General features: G+C 37.1%; 1 protein-coding gene and 1 long non-coding RNA gene across 2 annotated transcripts in view; one reads left to right on the top strand and one right to left on the bottom strand.

Moving 5' to 3' along the window:
• LOC133521392 (mucin-2) overlaps positions 1-9,361 on the top strand; it is a 45,240-nt gene extending 35,879 nt beyond the window's left edge. Inside the window, exons 6-7 of the mRNA XM_061856333.1 lie at positions 146-8,696; positions 8,891-9,361. Coding sequence (XP_061712317.1) covers positions 146-8,696; positions 8,891-8,996 — 8,657 coding nt within the window. The 3' untranslated portion in view covers positions 8,997-9,361. The remainder of the gene's footprint in view (positions 1-145; positions 8,697-8,890) is intronic.
• A 3,781-nt stretch (positions 9,362-13,142) lies between these two features.
• On the bottom strand, positions 13,143-23,259 carry LOC133521393 (uncharacterized). Its single transcript, XR_009799896.1, has 3 exons — positions 21,068-23,259; positions 15,077-15,112; positions 13,143-13,589 (listed from the first exon to the last, which is right to left on the bottom strand). It is a non-coding gene; the product is annotated as an uncharacterized LOC133521393 (long non-coding RNA).
• Between the last annotated feature and the right edge of the window lie 920 nt (positions 23,260-24,179).

Here is a 24,179-nt window from a genome sequence, read left to right as displayed (position 1 = left end):
AATCAAAACGGGTAAAATATGGATAGATTGTTTACATAAACTAATTTATTTCTTGATTTCCTCTTGTCTGTCCTTTAATTTAAATTTCTATTACTTCTGGCTATTTTTTAACGCTTAGCTAATTATAACCATTGTACATTTTCAGATCACCCCGAGGATGAAATACCACTCTTGGACGATATGACCACCACGGTGCGACCTACGCCAGGATTCCTCCTGACCACCACAACTCTTGCACCAGTAACACAAATGACACAAGATTGTGTGCACGATGACAAAATATTTGCTGATGGTGCATTAATAAAAACAGAAAAGGCTTGCGAACATTGTTATTGTATGAAAGGTGACATTGTATGTGTAGTGCAAGAGTGTGGTACTCCTATGGAGAATGAGGGCAAAAATTGCACCTCCATGCCTCCACGTGAAGGCCAATGCTGCCCTGATACCTACATCTGTGAAGGCGATGAAATGACTACTGAAATGAGACCTGATATCGCAACTGTAACCCCCTTCGAGGATATAACTACGTTATCTCCACCAAGAAGAGTTAATGTAGAAGGCAGTGGATATAGAAGTGAAACAGATGAGCCATCGACCGAAGTTTCCCCATTGGAGCCTGACACTGAGGGTAGTGGGGAAGAACAACCTTTTAAACCAACCTACGTCCCTGACATGCTTCTTCCCGAAAGCGAAACCTCTCATCCGTTAATTGTAACTGATCAAGATGAAATCCCAGACCATTATAGTCCAGGCACTACTGAAGTACCAGAAACGGAACCTAAAATTACTGAAAAGACAACAACTGAGGCTGATAAGGGAGAAAATACTGTACCAAGCGGAGATTCCGAAGAAGAAGATAGTTCAGATAAAACTTCACCTGAAACAACTACAACTAAGCTAGAAACAGAAAAAGAGTCCTCTTACGACGCGAAAACAACTGTATTACCTGAAGGCGAGACTTTCCTAAAAGAAAAAACTACTCCTCATGAAGAAATAACAGTGACCGAACCTGCCATCATTGGGGAATCAACTATTGCTGATCATGAGTTACATTCATCTCCAGATAGCATAGTAGACCAAGACCAACTGGCTGAAACTACGATACCCACCAGAAGGAAAGAAGAAGATGAAATGATGCCCCAGGAAACAACAACACTGAAACATTTCGAAGAATCTACCACTAAAGCAAGTGACATCATAGTTCCGGATGTTACTGTAACGGAAAGTACTACTTCGTCATCCTTAGAACAAGAAATTAAAACTACAACGTCGCAATTAATTAAAAAAGAAAAAGAAGTTAAAGAAACAACTACTGAGTCGTACGTGGAACTAACTACAGAACCTGATGTTATTAAGACACACACCCAAACTGCTACGACTATACAACCTGAAATTGCCACTGAGTTTACTATTGCCAGCAAAGTTGACTTTTCTTATACTACATCTGCAAATCCAATTGAAAACGAAATTGATGAGGAATTATTCCCCACGTTGGCACCAGGTAGAATACCCGGTGAAGGCGATTGCTTGCTTGATGGTGTCACTTATAGTCATGAGAGTATTGTACCCAGTAGCAGTCATTGTCACACCACTTGTAGGTGCGTCAGTAGCATTGTTAAATGTGAACCAATCGTTTGTAGTCCACCACCAGACTATATGGATAACTGTCAACCAATGTATGATTCTCCTGAATCTTGCTGTCCTACTTATGTGTGTGACCATCCAAGAGAAACGGTTCCACCTCAATCACATAGTCAGATGGCAGGTACAGAAAGTCCTATTCCTACACCTACAATCGAATGTGATGGGGATCAATGCAAAACCGATGAAGATAAAAAAGAAGGTACACCATCTATACCGTGCACCTCTGAGAATTGTGCCAGTGATTCATATAAGAAGCCTGACGAATGTGGATCTCAGGGATGCGGTGAAGTTGCCAATAAGCCAGAAGAAGCTCGTCCAGCTATACCGACAGACGAATGTAACGGCGATATTTGTTCATCATCACCAGAACATTGTGCCTCAGGTAAATGTGAAACAGAAATTCCAAAAGATCACACGTGTAATGATGAACATGGTTGTGAAATTCCTGTCATCCAAACATGCCAAGGCGTTGATTGCGCAACTCAACCTGATGTTACGGGTCCTAAGGAAGCTTTCACGCCTTGTGATAATCCAAATGGCTGTAAAGATCAAACGTGTAATAATGAAAATGGTTGTGATATTCCTGTTGTTCAAACATGTCAAGGCGATGATTGCGCAATCCAACCTGATATCACTGCTTCCAAGGATGAATCCACACATTGTGATAATCCAGATGGCTGTGAACATGTCCAAATTACCGAAAAAGCACCACCCTGCACAGGCGAATCATGCGTATCTGAATTACCACCTCAGATACCCCAAGATTCACAGGATTGTATGGATGGCAGTGATTGCAGTCAAAGTAATCAGACTCCAATTACTGGAGAATGCAATGAAGAAGAATGTAAAACACAACAAGTTCCAGAAATTAATGAACCTCCTCGTGATTGTATTGGCACTAAATGCATACAAGAACAAGATCATGTACCACACATAACTGATATACCAGAGCGTAGTACAGAATCTGTACCAAGAGTAACTGAATTACCTGAAGAACCAAAAACCAAATCTGAGGAACCAGTTACCGAGTTACCAAAGACAACTGCTATCGAAAAAGAAATTGAAACGAGTGCGATCACCAAACCATCACCACCACCACCAGAAAAGGGCGAGGAATCAGATACAACTCCACAATACGATGAAATTGATGATGACAAAGAAAAAGAAACTACTTCAACTATTTCTAAGAGCCCTGAAATTGTAACCCAGACAACAGAGGGTCATCAGGAAGAGGTCATTACTGAAAGTGCCAACAAAGAAACAACAATGGTTTCATTCGATATCACCAAGGTAAAAGAAATATTACCAGAAGAAACCACAGTATTATCAGAAGTTCCAACGACAGAAATACCAAGCTTATCTGATAAGGATACGAAAGAAACAGTTACAGAATTGCCAAGCTTGTCTGGAACTGAGTTGCCAGAACCAACATTAATACCAATCAGTGATAAAGAGTCTGAAGTTCCAGAAGATGCTGCTAAAGATAAGGACACTATTGATATTACCACAACCGAGGGAACAACTCAAAGTAGCTCTCCCAAGATAACCGAGGAAACCACTAAATCACCAGAGATGTTAACACTGGCTCCTGAAATCCTAGATAGAGATGGCCACGCAAAACCAACGAAGGAACCAGAATATGTCCAAGACACTGAAGAAACAATAACCGAGACTACTGAACATTATACATCTGCACCTGAACAAATAACTGAAAAGGTTGGGGTAGAACCAATCCAAGAACAAGAGTCACAAGGTACGCCAACGACACCAAAAACTTATGAAGATCAAACAACTGCTCCGGAAATTCTCGTAACAGCATCTCCTGAGCCACAAAGCACTTCAACACAAGATGAAGACATAAAATTACCAGAACTGCCACTATCTACATCAACACCTGAAGAGCTTGTCACCAGTAAACCTCACGGTACTAAGCAGACTACCGGTGATATATCATTACCAGATACTACGGAAATAGCAGAAACTCCAGTCTCAGAGTTAGTTGTTGATGAAATTACGTCTAAACCAGAAGACCATGACCTCTCTGAAAATGTTACTCCAGGTGGTGATGAAATAACAAAGGCTCCAGCTCGTGAAATCACTGGTGAACCTGAAAGTCCAACTGAGACGCCTAAACCGTTTATTACATTACCTCAAGAAACGTCTGCTGAAGAATCTGACGAAGACAAAAACGCCGAAACTCCGCCACCTGTTATAGTAGACATTCAAACGCAAACCCCTATGTCCATTGTGAAAGACCACGGTGACGATGAATTTGGCAGCACAGTTACACCTGAACCAGCAATAACCACTGAACATATATTGGAATCAGAATCACCGGACTCCTCGCAATCACCGCAGCCAACAAGCATGCCTGCTAAAAAACCATCGGAAGAGTCTGCATCCGATGTTGGAAAGATGCCTACTGTGAGTGATGAAGATTATTCGGCTAAATCTACAGAATCACCTGCAGATAAGTTGGTTACATCAGCTGTCGCTGAAGATGTACTCCCAACAGAAAAACCTGTGGATGATTCATATAAAACATCTCCTGAAACGGAAACTAGTACTGGGTCTTCGCCAGTATCAATACCAATTGTCAATGAACAAATAAGCTCGGAACCTTCTGTGACAGAAGCTAATCTCCAAGAGTCTAGTTCCCCACAAGAAGAAACAAGTGACAATATGGAAACTAAATCGCCTACCTCCGTACCGGAGAGCTCAGTACAGTCAACCACTGAAGGAGGAGATATCATTACTTCATCTCAGGAACAATCGACCGATAATGAAGATGTTACTGAACTACCAGAATTAATAGTTCATGAACACCCGACGGAATCATCTTCAATTGAAAAAGAATCTGAGCAACCTGTGACCGAAGAGGCTGCTACTAAAGAACCACAGGAAATTATACCGGAAACAGTAACGTCTGACGTACCTATACCACAGGGTGCTCTAACTATTACTCCAGAAATACCAGAAAGCGTATCACAAACTGAGAAACCGGATCAAGAATCTATTACAAAAGCACCGGAAATCATCCAACCAGAAACTACAGAATCTAAACTAGATGAGGAATTGTCTCACATCCCTGAATCATCCTCTACTGAAGCACAAAAAGAAGAAATAGAAACACCAGCGACACAAGTTACTATTACTAGTGCTCCTAAGGTATCGGAAACGGAACCGCAAGAATTAATAACAGATTCGCAACCTTCTGTAACAGAAACAGACTTGTTTGTAACTCAACCTCACAAAGATACTACAGAAGCTCCAGAATCAAACGATATGGTTACCAAGTCCTCCGATTCTTCTGAAACTAACTCAGAATCTCAAAAAGAATCTCCAGCTATGCCTGAAGAACCGGAAATACAATCCCACACGGAAACAACAAAAACACAAGATGTTACAACAACTGTTCCAGAAGTATCTTTAACGGAGTCACACAAAGAATCTACAGAAACTCCAAAATCACAAGATACTGCAACGAAGGAGGTAGATATATCTCCAGACAAATCAGATCAGGAAACTACAGAAGAACCTAAGCCTCATGATGCGGTTACCAGCGCACCAGAAGTATCTGAAACGGAAACACAAGGAGAAATCACGAAAGCTCCAGAAGTAACAGATGTGGCCACTGAAGTACCTGAGACACCAGAAATGGGATCCAAAGACGAAACAACCGAAGCTCCTGTGGTACAGGATCTAACAACCAGCCTTCCTGAACTACCTATTACAGAAACAGTACCTATAGAAGATACAAAGATTCCTATGATAGAAGAAATGGTAACGGTTCTTCCCGAAATGTCTGGTACTGTACCTTCAATAGATGGTGCAGAAGGTCCAACACATGATGATACTTCAAGTGACGTTCCAGAGGTACATGCAACTGGACCTCAAAAGGAAGTAACTCATGCTGCAGCAACAGAAGATACGGTAACGAACGTTCCAGAGACTTTTACGGAGTCCCACCAACATACACAAGCACCTGAATCTCAGGATACTGCGACAAGCTCCCCTGAATTACCAGAAACAAAACCAAAGACGGAATCGACTGGAGCTCCTGAGTTACAAGAAACTAGTTCAACCATTCCCGAAACATCAACTGAACCGAAGAAGGAGATTACAGAGCTACCAGAAACCCAAGGAATAACAGACACGCCAGAAATTTCAGCTGATACTACAGCTCCTGAAACTGAACCGAAGAAGGAGGTTACAGAGCTTCCAGAAACCCAGGGTATAACAGATGTGCCAGAAATTTCAGCCGATACTACAGCTCCTGAAACTGAACCGAAGAAGGAGATTACAGAGATACCAGAAACCCAAGGAATTACAGATGTGCCAGAAACTTCAGCTGATACTACAGCTCCTGAAACTGAACCAAAGAACGAGATTACAGAGCTACCAGAAACCCAAGGAAATACAGATGCGCCAGAAACTTCAGCTGATACTACAGCTCCTGAAACTGAACCGAAGAAGGAGATAACAGAGCTACCAGAAACCCAAGGAATAACAGATGCACCAGAAATATCAGCTGATACTACAGCTCCTGAAACTGGACTGAAGAAGGAGATTACAGAGCTACCAGAAACCCAAGGAATTACAGATATACCAGAAATTTCAGCAGATACTACTACTCATGAAACTGAACTGAAGAAGGAGATTACAGAGCTACCAGAAACCCAAGGAATTACAGATATACCAGAAATTTCAGCAGATACTACTACTCATGAAACTGAACTGAAGAAGGAGATTACAGAGCTACCAGAAACCCAAGAAATTACAGATAAGCCAGAAATTTCAGCTCATACTAAAGCTCCTGAAACTGAACCGGAGAAGGAGATTACAGAGCTACCAGAAACCCAAGGAATTACAGATGCGCCAGATATTTCAGCTGTCACTAAAGTTCCTGAAACTGAGCCAAAGAAGGAGATGACAGAGCTACCAGAAACCCAAGTAATTACGGATGCACCAGAAATTTCAGCCGATACTGAAGTTCCTGAGACTGAACCCAAGAAGGAGATTACAGAGCTACCAGAAACCCAAGGCATTACAGAGGTACCAGAAATTTCATCTGATACTAAAACTCCTGAAAAATCTGACATGGCATCCCCAGAGGAAGTAACAAAGACCCAAGAAACACAAACAGTGGCAACGAATGCGCCAGTTTCTGAAACGGAAGTGACAGAAACACCAGAATCATTAGAAAAAACCGCAACAGAGCCACACGATGTACCAACAGAACCATCAGATGTATTGGAATCTCAAAAACCGGCGACCGAATTACCTGAAATTTCATCTGAGTTGGATAATGCTCCCGAAATATTAGCAACAGAATCTGATAAGGAAATAACCGAAGCGCCAAAGCAAGAATTTACAACTAAGATGCCAGAACCATTAGAGACTGAGCCAGCACCAGAAAAATCTTCCATCACGGAAAAGGACGAGTCAGTCACAGACTCGCCGATAAAAATAACAACTACTCCCACTGAATCATCAAAACTCGAAACAGAAACACTACTTACTACGGAAGTCGGATCAACTACTGAATCAGATAAAAAGATTACAGAGTCACAGGCAACTGAACATCCAGTCAAAGTTGCAGATTCAGATTCTGAAACAGAAAAACCCCATGAAGTAGTAGGAATTGAAACGGAAATTCCATTCGTGGAACCCGCACAGACTGAATCACCTGTTTCTGGATCCATTGAATCCGAAACTAAAGCACCTGAATTTGTTGATACTGAATTGGGTGCAACAGTACCACAAGAATTACCTGTGACAGAAAAGCAAGATTCAAGGCGAACCGAGCCAACAAGTGCTCCAGTTGAAGAAGATGTTACCAAAGCTCCAGAAACTTTAGAAACGCCCGAGAAAACAACAATAGTACCCGAAGAGGTAGAGCAAACGACAAAAGAAGAATATACAGAAACAACGCCAGACTTAGTATTATTAGAAGAACATACGCATAAGACTGTATCCCCTGATGTAGAAGCAATTACTAGTCCTTCCGACATACCATTAAAGGAATATGAACCATCGACATCTGAAATATCCATAGAAAAGGTAACTGAGTCTGTCTTGAGTACGGAATCAGAAAAGTCACCGCAAGAAGACGTGGTATCCGACAAGGATCAAAGTGTACCAGAAGTGAAAGAAACTACGATACCTGAAAAATCAACGGAGCCTTTACCTGGGTCTGAGGAAATCACCACGATATCTCCTTTGCCTGAATCTGTCGATACTGGAAAACCACATATTGAAGAATCTAATGAAATTTCTACATCTGCACCCACGGCAGCTGAACAACCGACGGAAACTGAGAAGCCATTAGTAACAAGCGTTGAGTCTGAATCAGATAAACCACAAGAAACTATTACACCTGAAGAAGAATTTATTTTAGCAACCACCAAAGCCACAACTATAAAAGCAGCAGAACAATCCACGACACTTTCACCGTTACTTGATAAATTCGGCAAACCTGACGATGAAGCGCAAAAACCGGCAGCTGAACCTGAAAAATCACAACCTGATGTTACTGAAGAATTACCGAAACCTGGAGCCAATGAAGTGCAACCCACGGAAGAGGCATTACCACCTGAAGAAGAAAGCCATTTCCCACCGAGCGGGACAAGTGGTTATGGACAAGAGCCTGATTACGGAGAAGAAGATTCCTTCGGTCCTGGTACTTGTCGATATGGTGGAAAAGTATACGTATCTGCGCAGCAAATACCAAGAGACGATCCTTGCGATTTCTGCTTCTGCTTTAGAAGTGACATTATTTGCCTACAGCAAAGTTGTCCTCCTCCAATTCATGGCTGTCATGAAGAACCTATCCAAGGATTCTGTTGTCCTCGATACGAATGCCCAGTGTCCATGGCGACTACTCTCAACGTTACGACAACAACGACAACGACGACGACAACGTTGCCACCACACTTCCTACCTCACGCCTACAAGGGGGCTGCGCAGAGAAGAGGCTGTCAAATAAAGGGACACACCTACAAAGTGGGAGAAGTCGTGCGAGCATCATCAGGACCATGTTTACATTGCACGTAAGTATTATTTTTTACTACAATAAGTTAAGTACTTATTTAAAAGTTAAGTTAAATAATTGGCAAAATATAAGACATTTCTCGCTCAAATGAATAGTTGGATGTTTAATTCGGGTTTACGCACGTACTTCAATCCTGGATTATCAGGTTGACCAAGTCAACTTTTGTTTAATAAACTTGTATCGATTTTTCAGATGTGGAGGAGACGGTCAAATGAAGTGCGATCCCAAGGTGTGTACGCCAGAGCCCATGCTCAGACAGATGATCGCCGCGGCGGTGTCCGCAAAGCGACGAAGGTGAAATACCCCCGAGAGATGACTCATTCGCCTGCGACGTCACTAGGGTTAAGGACCTATGTGATAATACTTCCATCTACTCTTCTATGCACAAGAATAATGCTCAAATTATCCCGAAGGAAGGAGTAGTATAAGATTTCGTGTCATATATGGTAATTTTTTAACTTTCATAAAGTCATGGCACGCACAACTCAATAATACTTGACTGTGATTAAAATATTGAATTAGATTTTTCTAAATCTAAATTGTTAGTGTTTTCGGGTCTTCATTATTAAGGCTAATTTATTATTATTATTTATCTTTTCATTAACAAAAGTCAGTGCCAAACGATAGTGCTAAGTTGTAATCGACTATGCCTTTATGATTTCAAAATTTATGAACACTTTACGTAAAGTGAAAACTGACCAAAGCGGAGCGATGCGATGTCGAAAATAATTATATTGAAATGACAAAACACATCCAGCTTCGTGTCGTTGGTCACTAGATCGCCGAAATCTTGACCATTTTTTACTTATGTAGGTACACTTAATTTACCGAAATAAGTTTAGTCAAAATCTTTGTTTTTACACGATGTTATAATAAGCGATCTAGTATCGTGTAAATATGAAGTAACCCATAAGGATCCCTGATGTAAATGCCTTACTTAATTTGTAATAATTTATATATGTTAGGTGTATAGTACTTAAGCCATGTTTTAAGACCAGTGACTATTATAATTTAGAAGTTAGAAAAAGGAAGCCACTTCATGTTGATAGGGCGAAAAGCGTCCGTCGACGCGAGCGGTGCGCACGCGCCTCCGCAGCCTTGGCGAGCGCTTTTCCTGCCTCCACGTCTGACAGAAAGTGACATCACGACTGATCTTGTTTTCTCTAATTCGTGAAGGTGCACAGTTTTTACTAGCACTTATTTAGTAATAGTGACCAATATTTTTAAAGTGTTTTGTAAAGAACTTTTTGCAATATGATGTTAACGAGCATATTGTAGGATCTTTGTAACTTTTGATATTAAAGTGCTGGTAGACTTAAATACATGACCTCTCATGTATAACAGATCAAGACGGGTACGAAAGTTGATCAGACTTTGCGATCGTTTTTGGAATGATATTATATGTAGAGATGTAAATAACGATTGCATTAATTCGTACAAACCTTCTTCTGTGTATGTAAGTTGTAGTTATATTTCTTCTTATTTATTAAAAGTTGTAGTTTTGGTTGTATATCATGATGAGGTAGGTTGCCAATGAGAGAAAATATTAATTTTCTTTGATTAAAAATTATATTCAGGTTTTCAGAAAATAGATAATTTTTATTTCAACTCTATTTTATTTGTTTAATTAGTTATTACCAAGCTACAATCTAGCTGTCTGTGCTACTGCAAGAGAGTTTAAATAAAATATTTCAACTGAATGTATGTGTTTCCCTTACCATACTTATGCGCATACGCATGAATCTTGAAGGTCTTGCGCTACGAAGAAGACAACATACTACAAACTCAAGTACGAGTAGGTCCTAGTCACCTAAGGTGCATCGGGGGAACCTGGGAAGCGGGGTAATTTTGAAAATGGCAAATATCAAGTAAACTATAAGCAGTTTCTACTTTAGCAACAGTAAGCAAGATGCCTTGGTAAGTGGCTCCCCGCGGTTTTCATCGATGTTTGACTAGTTTTGAGTCGTTACTATAATTATATAATTACATTTGCACTATAGACAGAATTATAAGTCAAACCGCTATCGGTTCTCAATCTTTTATCTCCATTCTGGTCTGCCGGATTTTGAAAGAAATGAACACTTATTTTTTATATATTTTTTAAACATTGTCTAAAAAACACTTTTTTCGTTAATAGATTGCCGTGAAGGATTTTACATGTACGAAATCTACACTTTTGGGTTCATCTTTGGTCAAAGAATTTAATTTTAAACTAATTAACACAAAGTTATGGCCAGTAAACCAGTTTTTTGGCCTAAAATTGTTCAACTTTGATGCCAAATATCTCGAAGACAGTGAACTTTGAAGTAAATATGGTATACTATATTGCTTACAGCCGTTGCTGTTAATATGATAAGCTACAAAAAACATTAGGAAACTAAGGGATTCAGATCGAAGGTCATTGGCGTTAGTGACCCCCGTAAGCGGTGCAGTTGCGTAAGTGTTGCTTAAGTATGTAAAAGGGGAGTTTATTGGCCGAAACTTCAAAAAGTAGTAGAAACAGAAACAATTATATGTGTTCAAAATTTTGTTGAGAGTATTTGCTAAGTTGTATTTGCGTGTTTTTTTCTATATTTTGAATACGTAGTTCTATTATTTATTTATTTTTCACACGCAAGCAAACAATTACCGCTACCTGTCATTTATAGGGCAGAAGTACCGTTTTTAGCCACCTTTGCACCGTTTTTGGCCAGTTTCAATTTGAATGAATATATAAAAAAATAACTAAGTATTGTATTAAATAAAGTTTTCGAAGCTTTATATTTTAACAAATCGTGTTTGTAATGGTACCTATAAATATTTTTTTTTATCAATTATTATTACAATAAGTGTGGGAAAAAAAAAAATTGCCATAAGAAATACATACAGTACAAGGGCCACAACACAAACGGTACTTCAACCATGAGTTTAAGAGGAAGGGAGACAACTGCTTCTCCACACAAACGTAGTTCTCATTACCGTAAACCGGGGCTACATACTTTGATCAATTTTAGAGTTTCATACCATTATTTAACGATCCTAATTGACGTAAAAATATGAAATTAAAATATAATAATCCTTTTTTTTTAACTCACAAATAAACGGGTAATTCCCACTAGTTACCACCAAGTTGTTACCAGTGGTAGCTACTGGGATTGCAACCTTTTAAAAGTGGAAACTACTTGGAAAAGGTGGTTTTTTTTTTCCCTAGTAGTTACCACCAAAATTTTGATCAAGTTCAAATTTAATAAAACAGTATAAATGGTAATGTATAAATATAGAGTACTTAAATAAAATATACGAAAGCAATGATTTTACTCGAGCGTTTGAAATATTTTACGATACATTTTAATGATTCAAATATCTTTGTTTCCCCGTCATCAGAGTCAAACGAACTTTTAAAACTCAGTCTACCAACTGGTTAACAAAGGGATCGAAAAAATCAATAAGAACAAAGCGGAACCACCGCTTTATGTATTATACAAATATTAAGAATAAAAAAGCGGCCAAGTGCGAGTCGGACTCGCGCATGAAGGGTTCCGTACCATTTATGACGTATTAAAAAAAAACTACTTACTAGATCTTGTTCAACATTTTACCACTTTGGACACACATTTTAGCACCTTGGAAGTGTCTCTCGCGCAAACTATTCAGTTTAGAAAAAAATGATATTAGAAACCTCAATATCATTTTTGAAGACCTATCCGTAGATACCCCACACGTATGGGTTTGACGAAAAAAAATAATTTTTAATTTTATGACATATTAAAAAAAAACTACTCACTAGATCTCGTTCAAACCAATTTTCGGTGGAAGTTTGCATCGTAATGTATATCATATTTTTTTTTAAGATTTTTAATTATGTTATTTTAGAAGTTACAGGGGGGGGGGGGACACTTTTTTTCACTTTGGAAGGTTCTCTCGCGCAAACTATTCAGTTTAGAAAAAAATTATATTAGAAACCTCAATATAATTTTTGAAGACCTATTCATAGATACCCCACACGTATGGGTTAGATGAAAAAAAAATTTTTTTTTTTTTTATGACGTATTAAAAAAAAACTACTTACTAGATCTCGTTCAAACCAATTTTCGGTGAAAGTTTATATGGCAATGTATATCATATATTTTTTTTAGATTTTTCATTCTGTTATTTTAGAAGTTACGGGGGGGGGGGGGACACACATTTTACCACTTTGGAAGTGTCTCTCGCGCAAACTATTCATTTTAGAAAAAAATGATATTAGAAACCTCAATATCATTTTTGAAGACCTATCCATAGATACCCCACAAGTATGGGTTTGATGAAAAAAGATTTTTTGAGTTTCAGTTCTAAGTATGGGGAACCCCCAAAATTTATTGTTTTTTTTTTCTATTTTTGGGTGAAAATCTTAATGCGGTTCATAGAATACATCCACTTACTGAGTTTGAACAGTACAGCTCTTATAGTTTCGGAAAAAAGTGGCTGTGACAGAATCGGACAGACAGACGGACATGACGAATCTATAAGGGTTCCGTTTTTTGCCATTTGGCTACGGAACCCTAAAAAGATCTCCCATAAAAATAAATATCGCAACTATTCTCGACTTATGTAACGATGCATACACCAGGCTCAGAAATTGACTAACTGCAAATATATAGCTAGGTCTAATTGTAATAATATATGTAAAGCTACTTAAGAAGAATGATGTCCCATAAAAAGTATGGCGAGAACTCATAATATGGAAGGAAGTCCAAGTAAATTAGTTGTACACGACATAATATTAGATAATCCTAATGACATTACCAATTAATTTAATAATCATTATATAAACATGACAAATTTAAATCAATATAATTTTTTTTTATGATAGAGGAGGCAAACGAGCAGACGGGTCACCTGATGGTTAGCGATTACCGCCGCCGATGGACACCTGCAACACCAGAGGGGTTGTAAGTGCGTTAACATTAACATTATAGAAAATATGTTTATTTATACAATTTAATGCATACATACCATATGATACCAAGGGGTCGTAACTATTTATTTCCTTTTCTTATTATTATAAGAGTTAGGTGCTATTAGAAGAAGGAACACAAATATTAATTCTACTAAAGAAAATCTTTTATTCAGACCACGCCATATTCGATCTTTTTATGGCTTGTGCACCTTCGACTATTTATAATTATCAAAAATCTAAAAAAGTCAAACGAAGGAGCAATATTGTTAAAAAATATACAATAAATGGGTTAAAAATATTTTCCATAATGTCCATATCCAGGGAGGAAGATGGGAACTACGTTTTTATTGAGTAGCGGTTGTCTAATATCGTCCTAATAATCTTATACCTTTAAACGAGCAATTCTTGTATATATATATATATATTTCCGGGATCTCAGAAACGGCTCTAACGATTTCGCTGAAATTTGGTATATGGGGGTTTTTGGGGGTAAACAATCGATCTAGATTAGTCTTATGTTTGGGAAAACGCGTGTTTTCGAGTTTTAATGTGTTTTTCTTTCGACGCAGAATATGGTCGCTAATTTCGTTTTGCTGGTCACTGTCCGTCTGGTCCAGCGGGTTAAGACGCAGACTGCTAAACGAGTGTTACGGGTTCGAATCTCGCCCGGTGACTAACTTTTGTTTTTTTTTAATGTTCAAGTTTATATATTATTTTTTATTTTTTATTGTTTTAGACAAGTTTAATTTAGTAAAAAATGACCTATGTAATAACAGAAATTGACAATAGATGGCGTTACTCTGTGACAAGTGCTGTAAGGTTAAAATCGATTGTAAATAATAATAATTGTCAGTTCACATTTTACTTTTTAGGTTTATGTAGATTATCACCTATACACCACCATATTATAATAAATAGTTATAACCGAGCAAAGCTCGGTCGCCCAGGTACTGTACTATTAAGGGGGAGTAAAGCTAGGAAAAAACGGCAATTATAAGGGAATAATGATGCGGTGCGCCGCGCGATCTTGCAACGGGAGAAAGGGATACGGAATACCGCAGGGAATTATAGAATCACGACAATACAAAATCTTATACTATTCAATTAACAGGAAAACTATTACAAGTAGTAGGTATGTGCAAAGAAAATTTGTAATAGAGGTGGATTGTCAAAGAAAACTTTGTAGCCATAATAAAATGGCGTTCTAAAAGTTTTAATCATGTGTCGAAAGAGGGTAGTAAATTTACTGTGGCTACATAGTTTTCTTTGACAATCCACCTCTATTTCAAAATCTCTTTGGTATATATTTACATAAGTGTCTTCTTAAGTAATGTTATAGATAGACAATTAAACTGTTTAACCTCCCTAAATACGATCGATACGGGGTTATGGCACTCTACACTACGTGAACTACTTCCTATAACAGTCCATAATAATAATTGTATTTGGTAAACACTCACCAGGCAAGTGAGATGGTTCTTCATAGAGCTCTACGCCTGCAAACAAACAATAGCAATCAAAAGTTTCGAAAGCTTCGCAGTTAGCTTTTATATAGCAGTGCCATCGTGGCCGGTCAAGTTAAAAAAACCTTTAACGACCGAGATAAAAAACATACACGATTAAACTACAAGCCTCTGCGCCTCTTAAAGCCCTAAGAATACGGCATAAATAATACACAAAAAAACCGGCCAAGAGCATGTCGGGCCACGCTCAGTGTAGGGTTCCGTAGTTACTCTTCCGTCACAATAAGCTAAACTGGAGCTTAAAGTATAGTAAATTGTTAACCAAGGGATAAAACGGTACCTTTCACCACAGTTAAACAAATAGGCAAATTTCCATAATCAGTACCTAATTAAAATAAGTCTTTTTACTATAAAGGGAAAACTTTTTGCGATAACTCAAAAACAGCTAAACTGATCATGTCCGCTATAGTTTTCATTTAATGTATTTCTTAAGCTCTACTTCCACGATTTTTTTCATATTTTTTGGACCTATGGTTCAAAAGTTAGAGGGGGGGACACATTTTTTTTTTCTTTCGGAGCGATTATCTCCGAATATATTCACTTTATCAAAAAATGTTTCTTGAAAACCCCTATTAGTTTTGAAAGACCTTTCCAACGATACCCCACAGTGTAGGGATGAAGCGAAAAAAAAATTACACCCCCACTTTACGTGTAGGGGAGGTACCCTAAAAAAATTAAATTTTTAGATTTTATTGTACGACTTTGTCGGCTTTATTGATTTATATATCCATGCCAAATTTCAGCTTTCTAGCACTAACGACCACGGAGCAAAGCCTCGGACAGACAGACAGACAGACAGACAGACAGACAGACAGACGGACATGGCGAAACTATAGGGGTTCCGTTTTATGCCATTTGGCTACGGAACCCTAAAAAGGGGTAATCGTTTTTTCCGTACAATATCTAAGTGTGCCCTATAAAGGGTTAAACATAATATCATTAAACTAATACTTACCGAATAAAATACAGATTACATACTTGAATACTAGACGAATAAATACGGAGATCCAATGTGACGCTAATTGATATTAACTAATCAGTTTGTTTTGTTTATTTTACTATTCCTTTAACATTTTAAGCGCTAGTCATGATAGTAGCTATAATTTATAGTTACCTATTTAATAAATATCAACCTAAAACATATCCTTTTTTTGTATTTGTTAATCAATAATATACTACATTTTTTGTCAATAGTCCTCGTGATTCTGAGTCGAAGTAACCCAATTGTTGATCGATTTTCGAAAAAAAAAATGGTACATTTTTTAATCCCCCCACCCACTACGTAGTATTTATGCCAGAGCTAACGAGATAATTTAAAAAATGGTGCTGGCGCGATAATCGTAGCAGTTATCGCGATCGGTTGGTAAAGATGTTGCGTCGTCATTTCATCATCATCATCATGTGCACCATTATTGCATCGTCAACCATCGTCATCGTCAGAAAAACTATGATACTTAGATCATTTGCCGCTAATGTCATTTTTAATTAACACAATACAAATCAGCTTCATGCAGGCAAGCCTCCAATCAGTCCGTAGGTGACCATAATTATTTCTTACCAACTGCCCCAATTAAACGATGTACACCTAGTATTAATAACTAGGTGTAATCATTTTATGTTAATAAGTAAGATCGTGCGAAAGATTAGTAATTATAATTAGGTGTATGTAATAGCCGTATACAATATAAATACAATATACAATAATAGGCGTAATAGCAAACATACACTCTTATAATGTTCTGTTATTTATTTTTTATCTTATTACATTTTAGTGAGTATTAACTTTACAGTATTAATTATTCCTTGCATCATTTCAGCCTCCAAGAATGTTATCTCCCCGATTTTTCATTCATTCTAAATCAACCGCAGCAGACGAAAAGGCCACTAAAGATGATCATTTCTATTTTATCACCTTAATCCCCGAACGCGAAATGTTATTTATTTATTAATAACCCGATCTACCCCATCTAGTGGTAACTCAACACACTATTCCCAAAAACATGGTTTAAATGAGCCAAGGATACTTCACAAAGGAGGGGCCTACTTACGGAGCGGAAGAAGCATTTCAGGACACTAGCGATAGATGGCGCGAGCTTACACAGTTTTTAAAATTGAATTATTGTTAAAATAACTAACCAAAAATAAAGATGAATATATTTAACAAGGAATCAAAAAAGTAAATAATACCAATGTATTCATTTGTGAAGGCAAGTTTTTAGTATATTAGCCCAAAATAAGTATAGGTACTATGTAGTTATTCTAATTGCCTATACTATTTACTACTGTATCCTGTAATGAGGTACTCTGAAGTTAGTATACAACTAGGCTATCAATGCATTTAGAAGCTGATTTAGAAGCCATGAAGCTTAACAATTGTCGACATAATGCTCTATAGACACAAAGTTTCATAATTAATGGTTCGCTTTTCCCATTCCTGACATACATACATTAAATTAACAGAAAATAATCTCAAACGACCTGCACAACCTACATATTCAAACGGTGTAAATACCTGTTCTTGAAGTTGCTCCTGCAAGCAACTCTCCAACTTTTCTACTTTTTGTTTAATAATCATAACATGGGAATGCCTTACTTTGCGTCAGCGCCATTTAAGTGTGAATAATAAACTTTTTTAGTCGAAATGTGTACGTAAAATATTTTATGTTACAAATGATATACTTAATTGTCTTCATATTATAACTCGACCACGTAAAAGCCGAATGGAAGGTTTATGATTTTAGTACGCTATGTATCTATAATCATAATTTAATTGATATAACTTATAGGGATTTTGAAACATTGTTTTTTAAGATAATCAAGAAGTAGATGATTGAATAGATAAGGAGCACAGTATTATAAAAGAAAATGTTGGTTATAATTTAAAAATACAAGACATAATGATTATTTTTTATGAAATGATCTGGTCGCGTAGTCAACGTGCCAATCGTTAACGTTCCGTAGCGTATCATATTAGTGCAACAGTGACAGTTGCGTTTTGTTCGCTACGCTGGCTGATTCCTTAGTTGTAGTCATACCTAATAGTAAGTTAGGTACTTTAAAACCAACCTGACGATGCTTATTACAAGAGTGCTGAAACTTGTATTTATATATATATACGCAAAAGTTTTTGGCAAAAATTTCATTTTTGATACAAGCTTTTATCGCTGACTGTACTTTTTTTCCACAGGCAACTAATACTCATCGAGACAATTCTAAAAACCCCAAACACAATTAGGTTGCGATGTTTTATCACAGAGTTCCTATGGCTACCTCCTGTCTCCATCATCAGATCAGCTTGATGGTACCATAATATTGCATTGTCACCCGACTTACATATGTATGCAAATTTTCAGCTTCATCGGAAACCGGGAAGTGGATCAAATTTAACTTGCAAGATTTGTCTCATACATACTAACAGGGCCAATTAACTAAAAGCTTGTAAAAAGATAATTATCAATTAAAAGATGGGAATATGCTTAGGAATTCTCTTAATACGCCACGTTCTGACACTTCTATAAAACATTATATTGTGCATTGTAAACAAAAAAGATAATTACGCGATAAATATAATGGAAAATTTTATCTCAAACATTCAATCAGGAATGTCCATACAAATCTTTACTAGCTATTTGTTACCTATGTAGAAATATGTACCCTCAATTTGAATAACTACGTCCCTCTCGCACTCACTACGACTGGCACGCCGCCTCACTCTATCCCATTACTTTTATATTGTTCGCTAACTTTCTTGTTTGTATAAGCAAATACACGTTTTTGAAAGTTTGTATATTTGTAGGTTGAATTGTATAAGAATAAGTATAATACAGTTTTTCAATTTTAAAACGTTTTAGTGTAATATTACTTGATCTTATTTTTATGATATGCGTAATTGCCTAATTAATATGTTAATTAGCGGCCCAGTTCGCTTTGTTTTCTTAATCAAGGCTGGCATCATTGTATTTTAATACAATTCTAAGAAGATACATTTATCAAAACAAATACATATAAACAATAGCAGAGTATTTGTGGCCATGGGGCTTACCCGGTTACCAGTTACCGGCTGATAATCTGAGCTTGTAAAGCCTAAGTTTTTGCCATTGGATCAGTGATAATTACTGTTGATCAAAGAGAATTTGAAATAGAGATAGATTGTTAAAGAAAACTTTGTAGCCATAGTAAAGTTACTGCCATCTTTCGACACGTGATTAAGTATTTTAGAACGCCATTTGACTTTGATCCTTATTCTTTCACTGATATGTGTTAAATTTCTTAAATATCAAAAAGTGGCGCCTTCTAATAGATCATAGGCCAAAGGTAACCTTTAGGTTGTGCCCGGTAAGATGGTGTCCGGTAAGATGGTGCCCGTTTTTGATATTTAACAAATTTAACACATATCAGTGAAAGAATAAGGATCAAAGTCAAATGACGTTCTAAAAGTTTTAATCGTGTGTCGAAAGATGACAGTAAATTTAAGTGGCTAAATAGTTTTCTTTGACAATACACCTCTATTTCAAATTATCTTTGCTGTTGATACGTTCCCTATATTTTATCGCCTTTATGTACACAGTTTAAAATAAATAAATTACTTTCTTATTTTTATAAACTATTCTCACAATCTGTGAATATTACGCTGACAAAAGGTATAGCAAAGTTATACATCAGACAGACAAAGTAAATTATTTATCAAGATGAATAGATTTATATCTGGCATGTTCAATTGGGGCCTAACTATTGTTATAGATAAAACTTATTCATTCCAGTCAGCATGACGCTGTAAGAATGATGCAATAATAATTGTACCTACATAAGTTCAAGACTTCACTAATACAGGGTAAACGCTATTAAGCCAATATGCCAAGCCATAAACAGTCACTTTTATCGGTACCCACATATCTGTGACAAGTCAGTGTCCTGTTTTTTATTAAGCAAGTCATTTATACCCCCCCAGAGCCCATAGAGCGACTTAGATGAAATATATATACATATTATATGTACGTACATTACCTATAGCTTACTTACTTATGACAAGTAAGTAAGCTATAGGCACCTATAGAGCGATGAATCCAAATGGAGCAGCGAGGGAAAATTAAAAACTCTACGAGATAGGCAATTCCATTCTTAGGAACGACGTGATCTATTTTGGTCTACATCTTAAATTTTTCGCCGAAAAAGGAATTCTATTGCCTTCCGCATTTTGCTTTTTCGATACATGGTCGTACGATAATATTTTTTTTTCCTCACAATGCAAAAACATCTACTATGCATTTTCGTAATACGCTACTTCCATTTTTTAACAGATGACATGGTTAGAATCGCGACAGAATATACCAAAGTTTTTTAATATAAAAAATAATTAATTAAAAAATATTATAGGACATTATTACACAAATTGACTAAGTCCCACAGTAAGCTCAATAAGGCTTGTGTTGAGGGAACTTAGGCAACGATATATATAATATATACAGTATACATATTGATAAATACTTAAATATATAGAAAACACCCATGACTCTGGAACAAATGTCCATGCTCAGCACACGAATAAATGCCCTTACCAGGATTTGAACCCGGGACCATCGGCTTCATAGGCAGGGTCACTACCCACTAGGCCAGACCGGTCGTAATAAATCTTTGAAGACAGTCTTTCCAAGATCGACATAGTGACTTCTAAGTATCAAGTATCTTATAATTTCTGAAATTCTGATATCCCCTTAATGCCCCTTCTGGATTGCTCACCCTATTTTAAACAATGTAGGTACGGTTTCAGGTACGTACAGTGACTTTTATGTGACATTTATTTACTTACGCCTATTAGGTTGTCCAAAATTCAAAATTTCATAAACGTAGCTTAAACAGTTATTGATAAATTAATGTTTAAAAACCGTCATTTTGTGACCGACTGACTTATATGTAGATCAAAAACCTAACCCACTTCCAGATGATGAACTTCAACTTCAACTCCTTCTTCAACTTCAGCATTTATTCAGCAAATAGGCCACAAGGGCACTTTTACACGATTCATAAGATCTTGAAATTTGGCATCAAGGTAGACTATTAGGTGTTTATAGAGGAAACAATCTGAAAACTGAAAATGATTGGTAATTAGATAAAAAACAAACATTTATGGATAAAATTTAGACTTATAGATCAAAAACCTAACCCACTTCCAGATGACCTAGAAACTGGATACTTGGCATCAAGGTAGATTATGCATATGTAGACGAAAACTAAAAGCTGAAAATTATTTGATAATTCGATGGAAATAATCATATACGATCATTAGAACAATTAAGTTTCATAGATCAAAAACCTAACCCACTTCCAGATGACCTAGAAACTTGATATTTGGTACGAAAGTAGGCTTTTAGGTGTTCATAGAGAAAAAAATCTGAACACTAAAAATGATTGAAATTGTGATTAAAAAAACATATTTTGATAATGAATTAAGACTTATATAAATCAAAAACATACCCAACTTCTAGATGGTCTTGAACTTGATATTTGGCATGAAGGTAAACTATTAGGCGTATACAAAGGAAAAAATCTGAAAACTCATTTTTTTTTACAATTTACCGCGCGTTATCGAGGGTCTCCTGTTCAGCTTGGGCAAAACTATTGTCATGATTAATAAATATAGTAATTTCTGTCTAAAAAGTAATGATAGATATGCAACATTTCAAAATGGTTTATCACTCTTTAGTGGAATCCAAATTGAGATACAGCATTCGATTCTGGGGAAATGGTTTTAGAAACAATATAAATAGAGCTTTTGTTTTACAATAAAGAACAATTAGGACAATGACACGTACGTACCCTCAATGGGTTTCTTGTAGAGAACTTTTTGTTAAGCTACGAATTCTTACACTACCTAGTTTGATTGTACACGTACTTCTTACGTCATTTGTTAAAAATCTGTATGAAATAGAGGAAGATAGACAACTTCATTTAGAAACACTTAAGAAAAATATTTTCAATAATTTTATCCCGAAATTCCAAGTGGCTAAACACTCTGTACGCTACCAAGCAGTAAATTTGTACATTAGGCTACCAAACGAATTTAAGGAAATACGAGAGTACCATGTTTTTAAGAAGTCCCTCAAAACGTTTCTACTGAAAGGCTGTTATTATAATATTGATGACATATTTCAAAGCCATACTTCCCTATATTCATTTGATATTGTAATTTTTTCGGTTCATATTCGGGTTACGCAAATATGACCATGTTTCCAGTTTCCGATCCCAACTCAAGTGGCTCCTTATCCGTCATCGTCGTAACTCCCACATACTTTCTTTGCTTTATTCTATACTTTTTAATCCTGCAACTCCCCGCTATCTTAAAGAGCGTTTCTCTTATCTGAATTCTGTTAGATCCTCTCAAAATTTGCTCCTATCTGTGCCATCTTCCTCTTCCAAATTTAATAATTGCTCATTTACTTCCCAGGCTGTTCGACTGTGGAACTCTCTCCCTGTTGAGTTAAGACGTTCTCAATCTATTACCTCCTTCAAATCAAACCTTAAGGAATACTATCTTTCCCTGTCATAGTTTTTTTTAAATTATTATTAACGACACTGTTGTTTCTTTATTTAATAAATATTTGTTATGTATGTATGTCTATGTATGTTTATGGTTAGACGTATTTAAGTATGTTTATTCATATTAATGTCTTGTGTTGTTTGGTTATACTATTCTATTCGACTTTTAATTATTATTATTATTTTGTTGCTTTTCTTTGTGCTACCTACCGTATATTCTAATTTTATTGTCTCCGATACCCAAAGGTTGTCTGGAAGAGATCGCTCTTAAGCGATAAGACCGCCTGTTGTTACCTCTATCAAACTGTCTTTGTTTGTTTCTGTACATTTATTGTAAACTATGTGAGGTGTTCAATAAAGAGTATTGTATTGTATGTTTTTGTTTCCTAGTCTCTATACAAGCGAACATGTTTTTTATATTCTTATTTATAATATGTGTTATATTTCACTTTGACTTTTTTAACTGCTATAATTATTGACTCTGTTCTGTAAATACTCGTATTAATTTTTATCTTTTGTCACACCCGTAGGGGTTTCATGTACTATACTGTCTATACTGTGTAGTGTATTGAATGCAAATAAAGAAAAATAAGGGTTCCGTTTTATGCCATTTGGCTACGGAACCCTAAAAAGATATCTCAACAAAAACATAAATGTGAAATGAGAGTCAAGTATGATATTTACTGCCGCCGTTTGGGCCACCTTGAAGACAGAGACCTGTCGCTAATTTGGGCCTGTATCTATGTGTCTCTACAGGTCTCATAGCGAAAACTTGGAGTCCGATCGTCTCTTGGAGTGCGTACAAGTGGGTCTCAACGAAGTTCTTGAGCGGCTTCCCTCGGCAGAGTAATAATTCTCGGCGATTTTAACGCACACCACAATGAGTGGTTGGGAGCTGTGCGCACTGACTAAGTATGCCGGGAGAGCTGTCCTCGACCTTACTGCAGCGTACGACCTTTCCCAACTAGTCGATGGTCCTACTAGAATTCCGGACATCGAAGGCTATACTCCCGCCCTATTGGACTTAGTGCTGACATCACACCCTGAACATTTCCAAGTCTTCCGTCTCGCTCCCTTGGGTTTGTCAGACCATTGCCTGGTTCGTATTAGTACCGCATTAGCATACGTAGCACTAGCGGAGCGGACAGGGCATACTTGACCCCTTGGGTCCAGACGTGTATGGCATTATAGGTCAGCAGACTGGGATAGGTTGCGGGAGTTTTACGCTTCCTACCCTTGGAAGCAGCTCTGCTTCTCTACGGGTAATCCTGACGACGGTGCGGAGCTCGTAGCTGACACAATTATTTATTTATTTATTTAATCTTTATTCCACAAACGAAAAACAATCTTATAGTACAAAAGGCGGACTTAATGCCACGAGGCATTCTGAGGCATTATTCTGGGTATGGAATGCTTTGTTCCGAGTTCCCTAGTCCGAATCGGTGGTCGATCTCAGTCCTGGTTCGGTAAGTCTTGCGCTGAAGTCCGCAAATCTAAGTGCGAGGCC

The sequence above is a fragment of the Cydia pomonella genome, chromosome 9, assembly GCF_033807575.1.
Source record: "Cydia pomonella isolate Wapato2018A chromosome 9, ilCydPomo1, whole genome shotgun sequence".
Taxonomy (NCBI): Eukaryota; Metazoa; Arthropoda; class Insecta; order Lepidoptera; family Tortricidae; genus Cydia; species Cydia pomonella.
The sequence above is the reverse complement of the archived record's forward strand: the minus strand, read 5'-3'. Positions and strand labels throughout refer to the sequence as shown.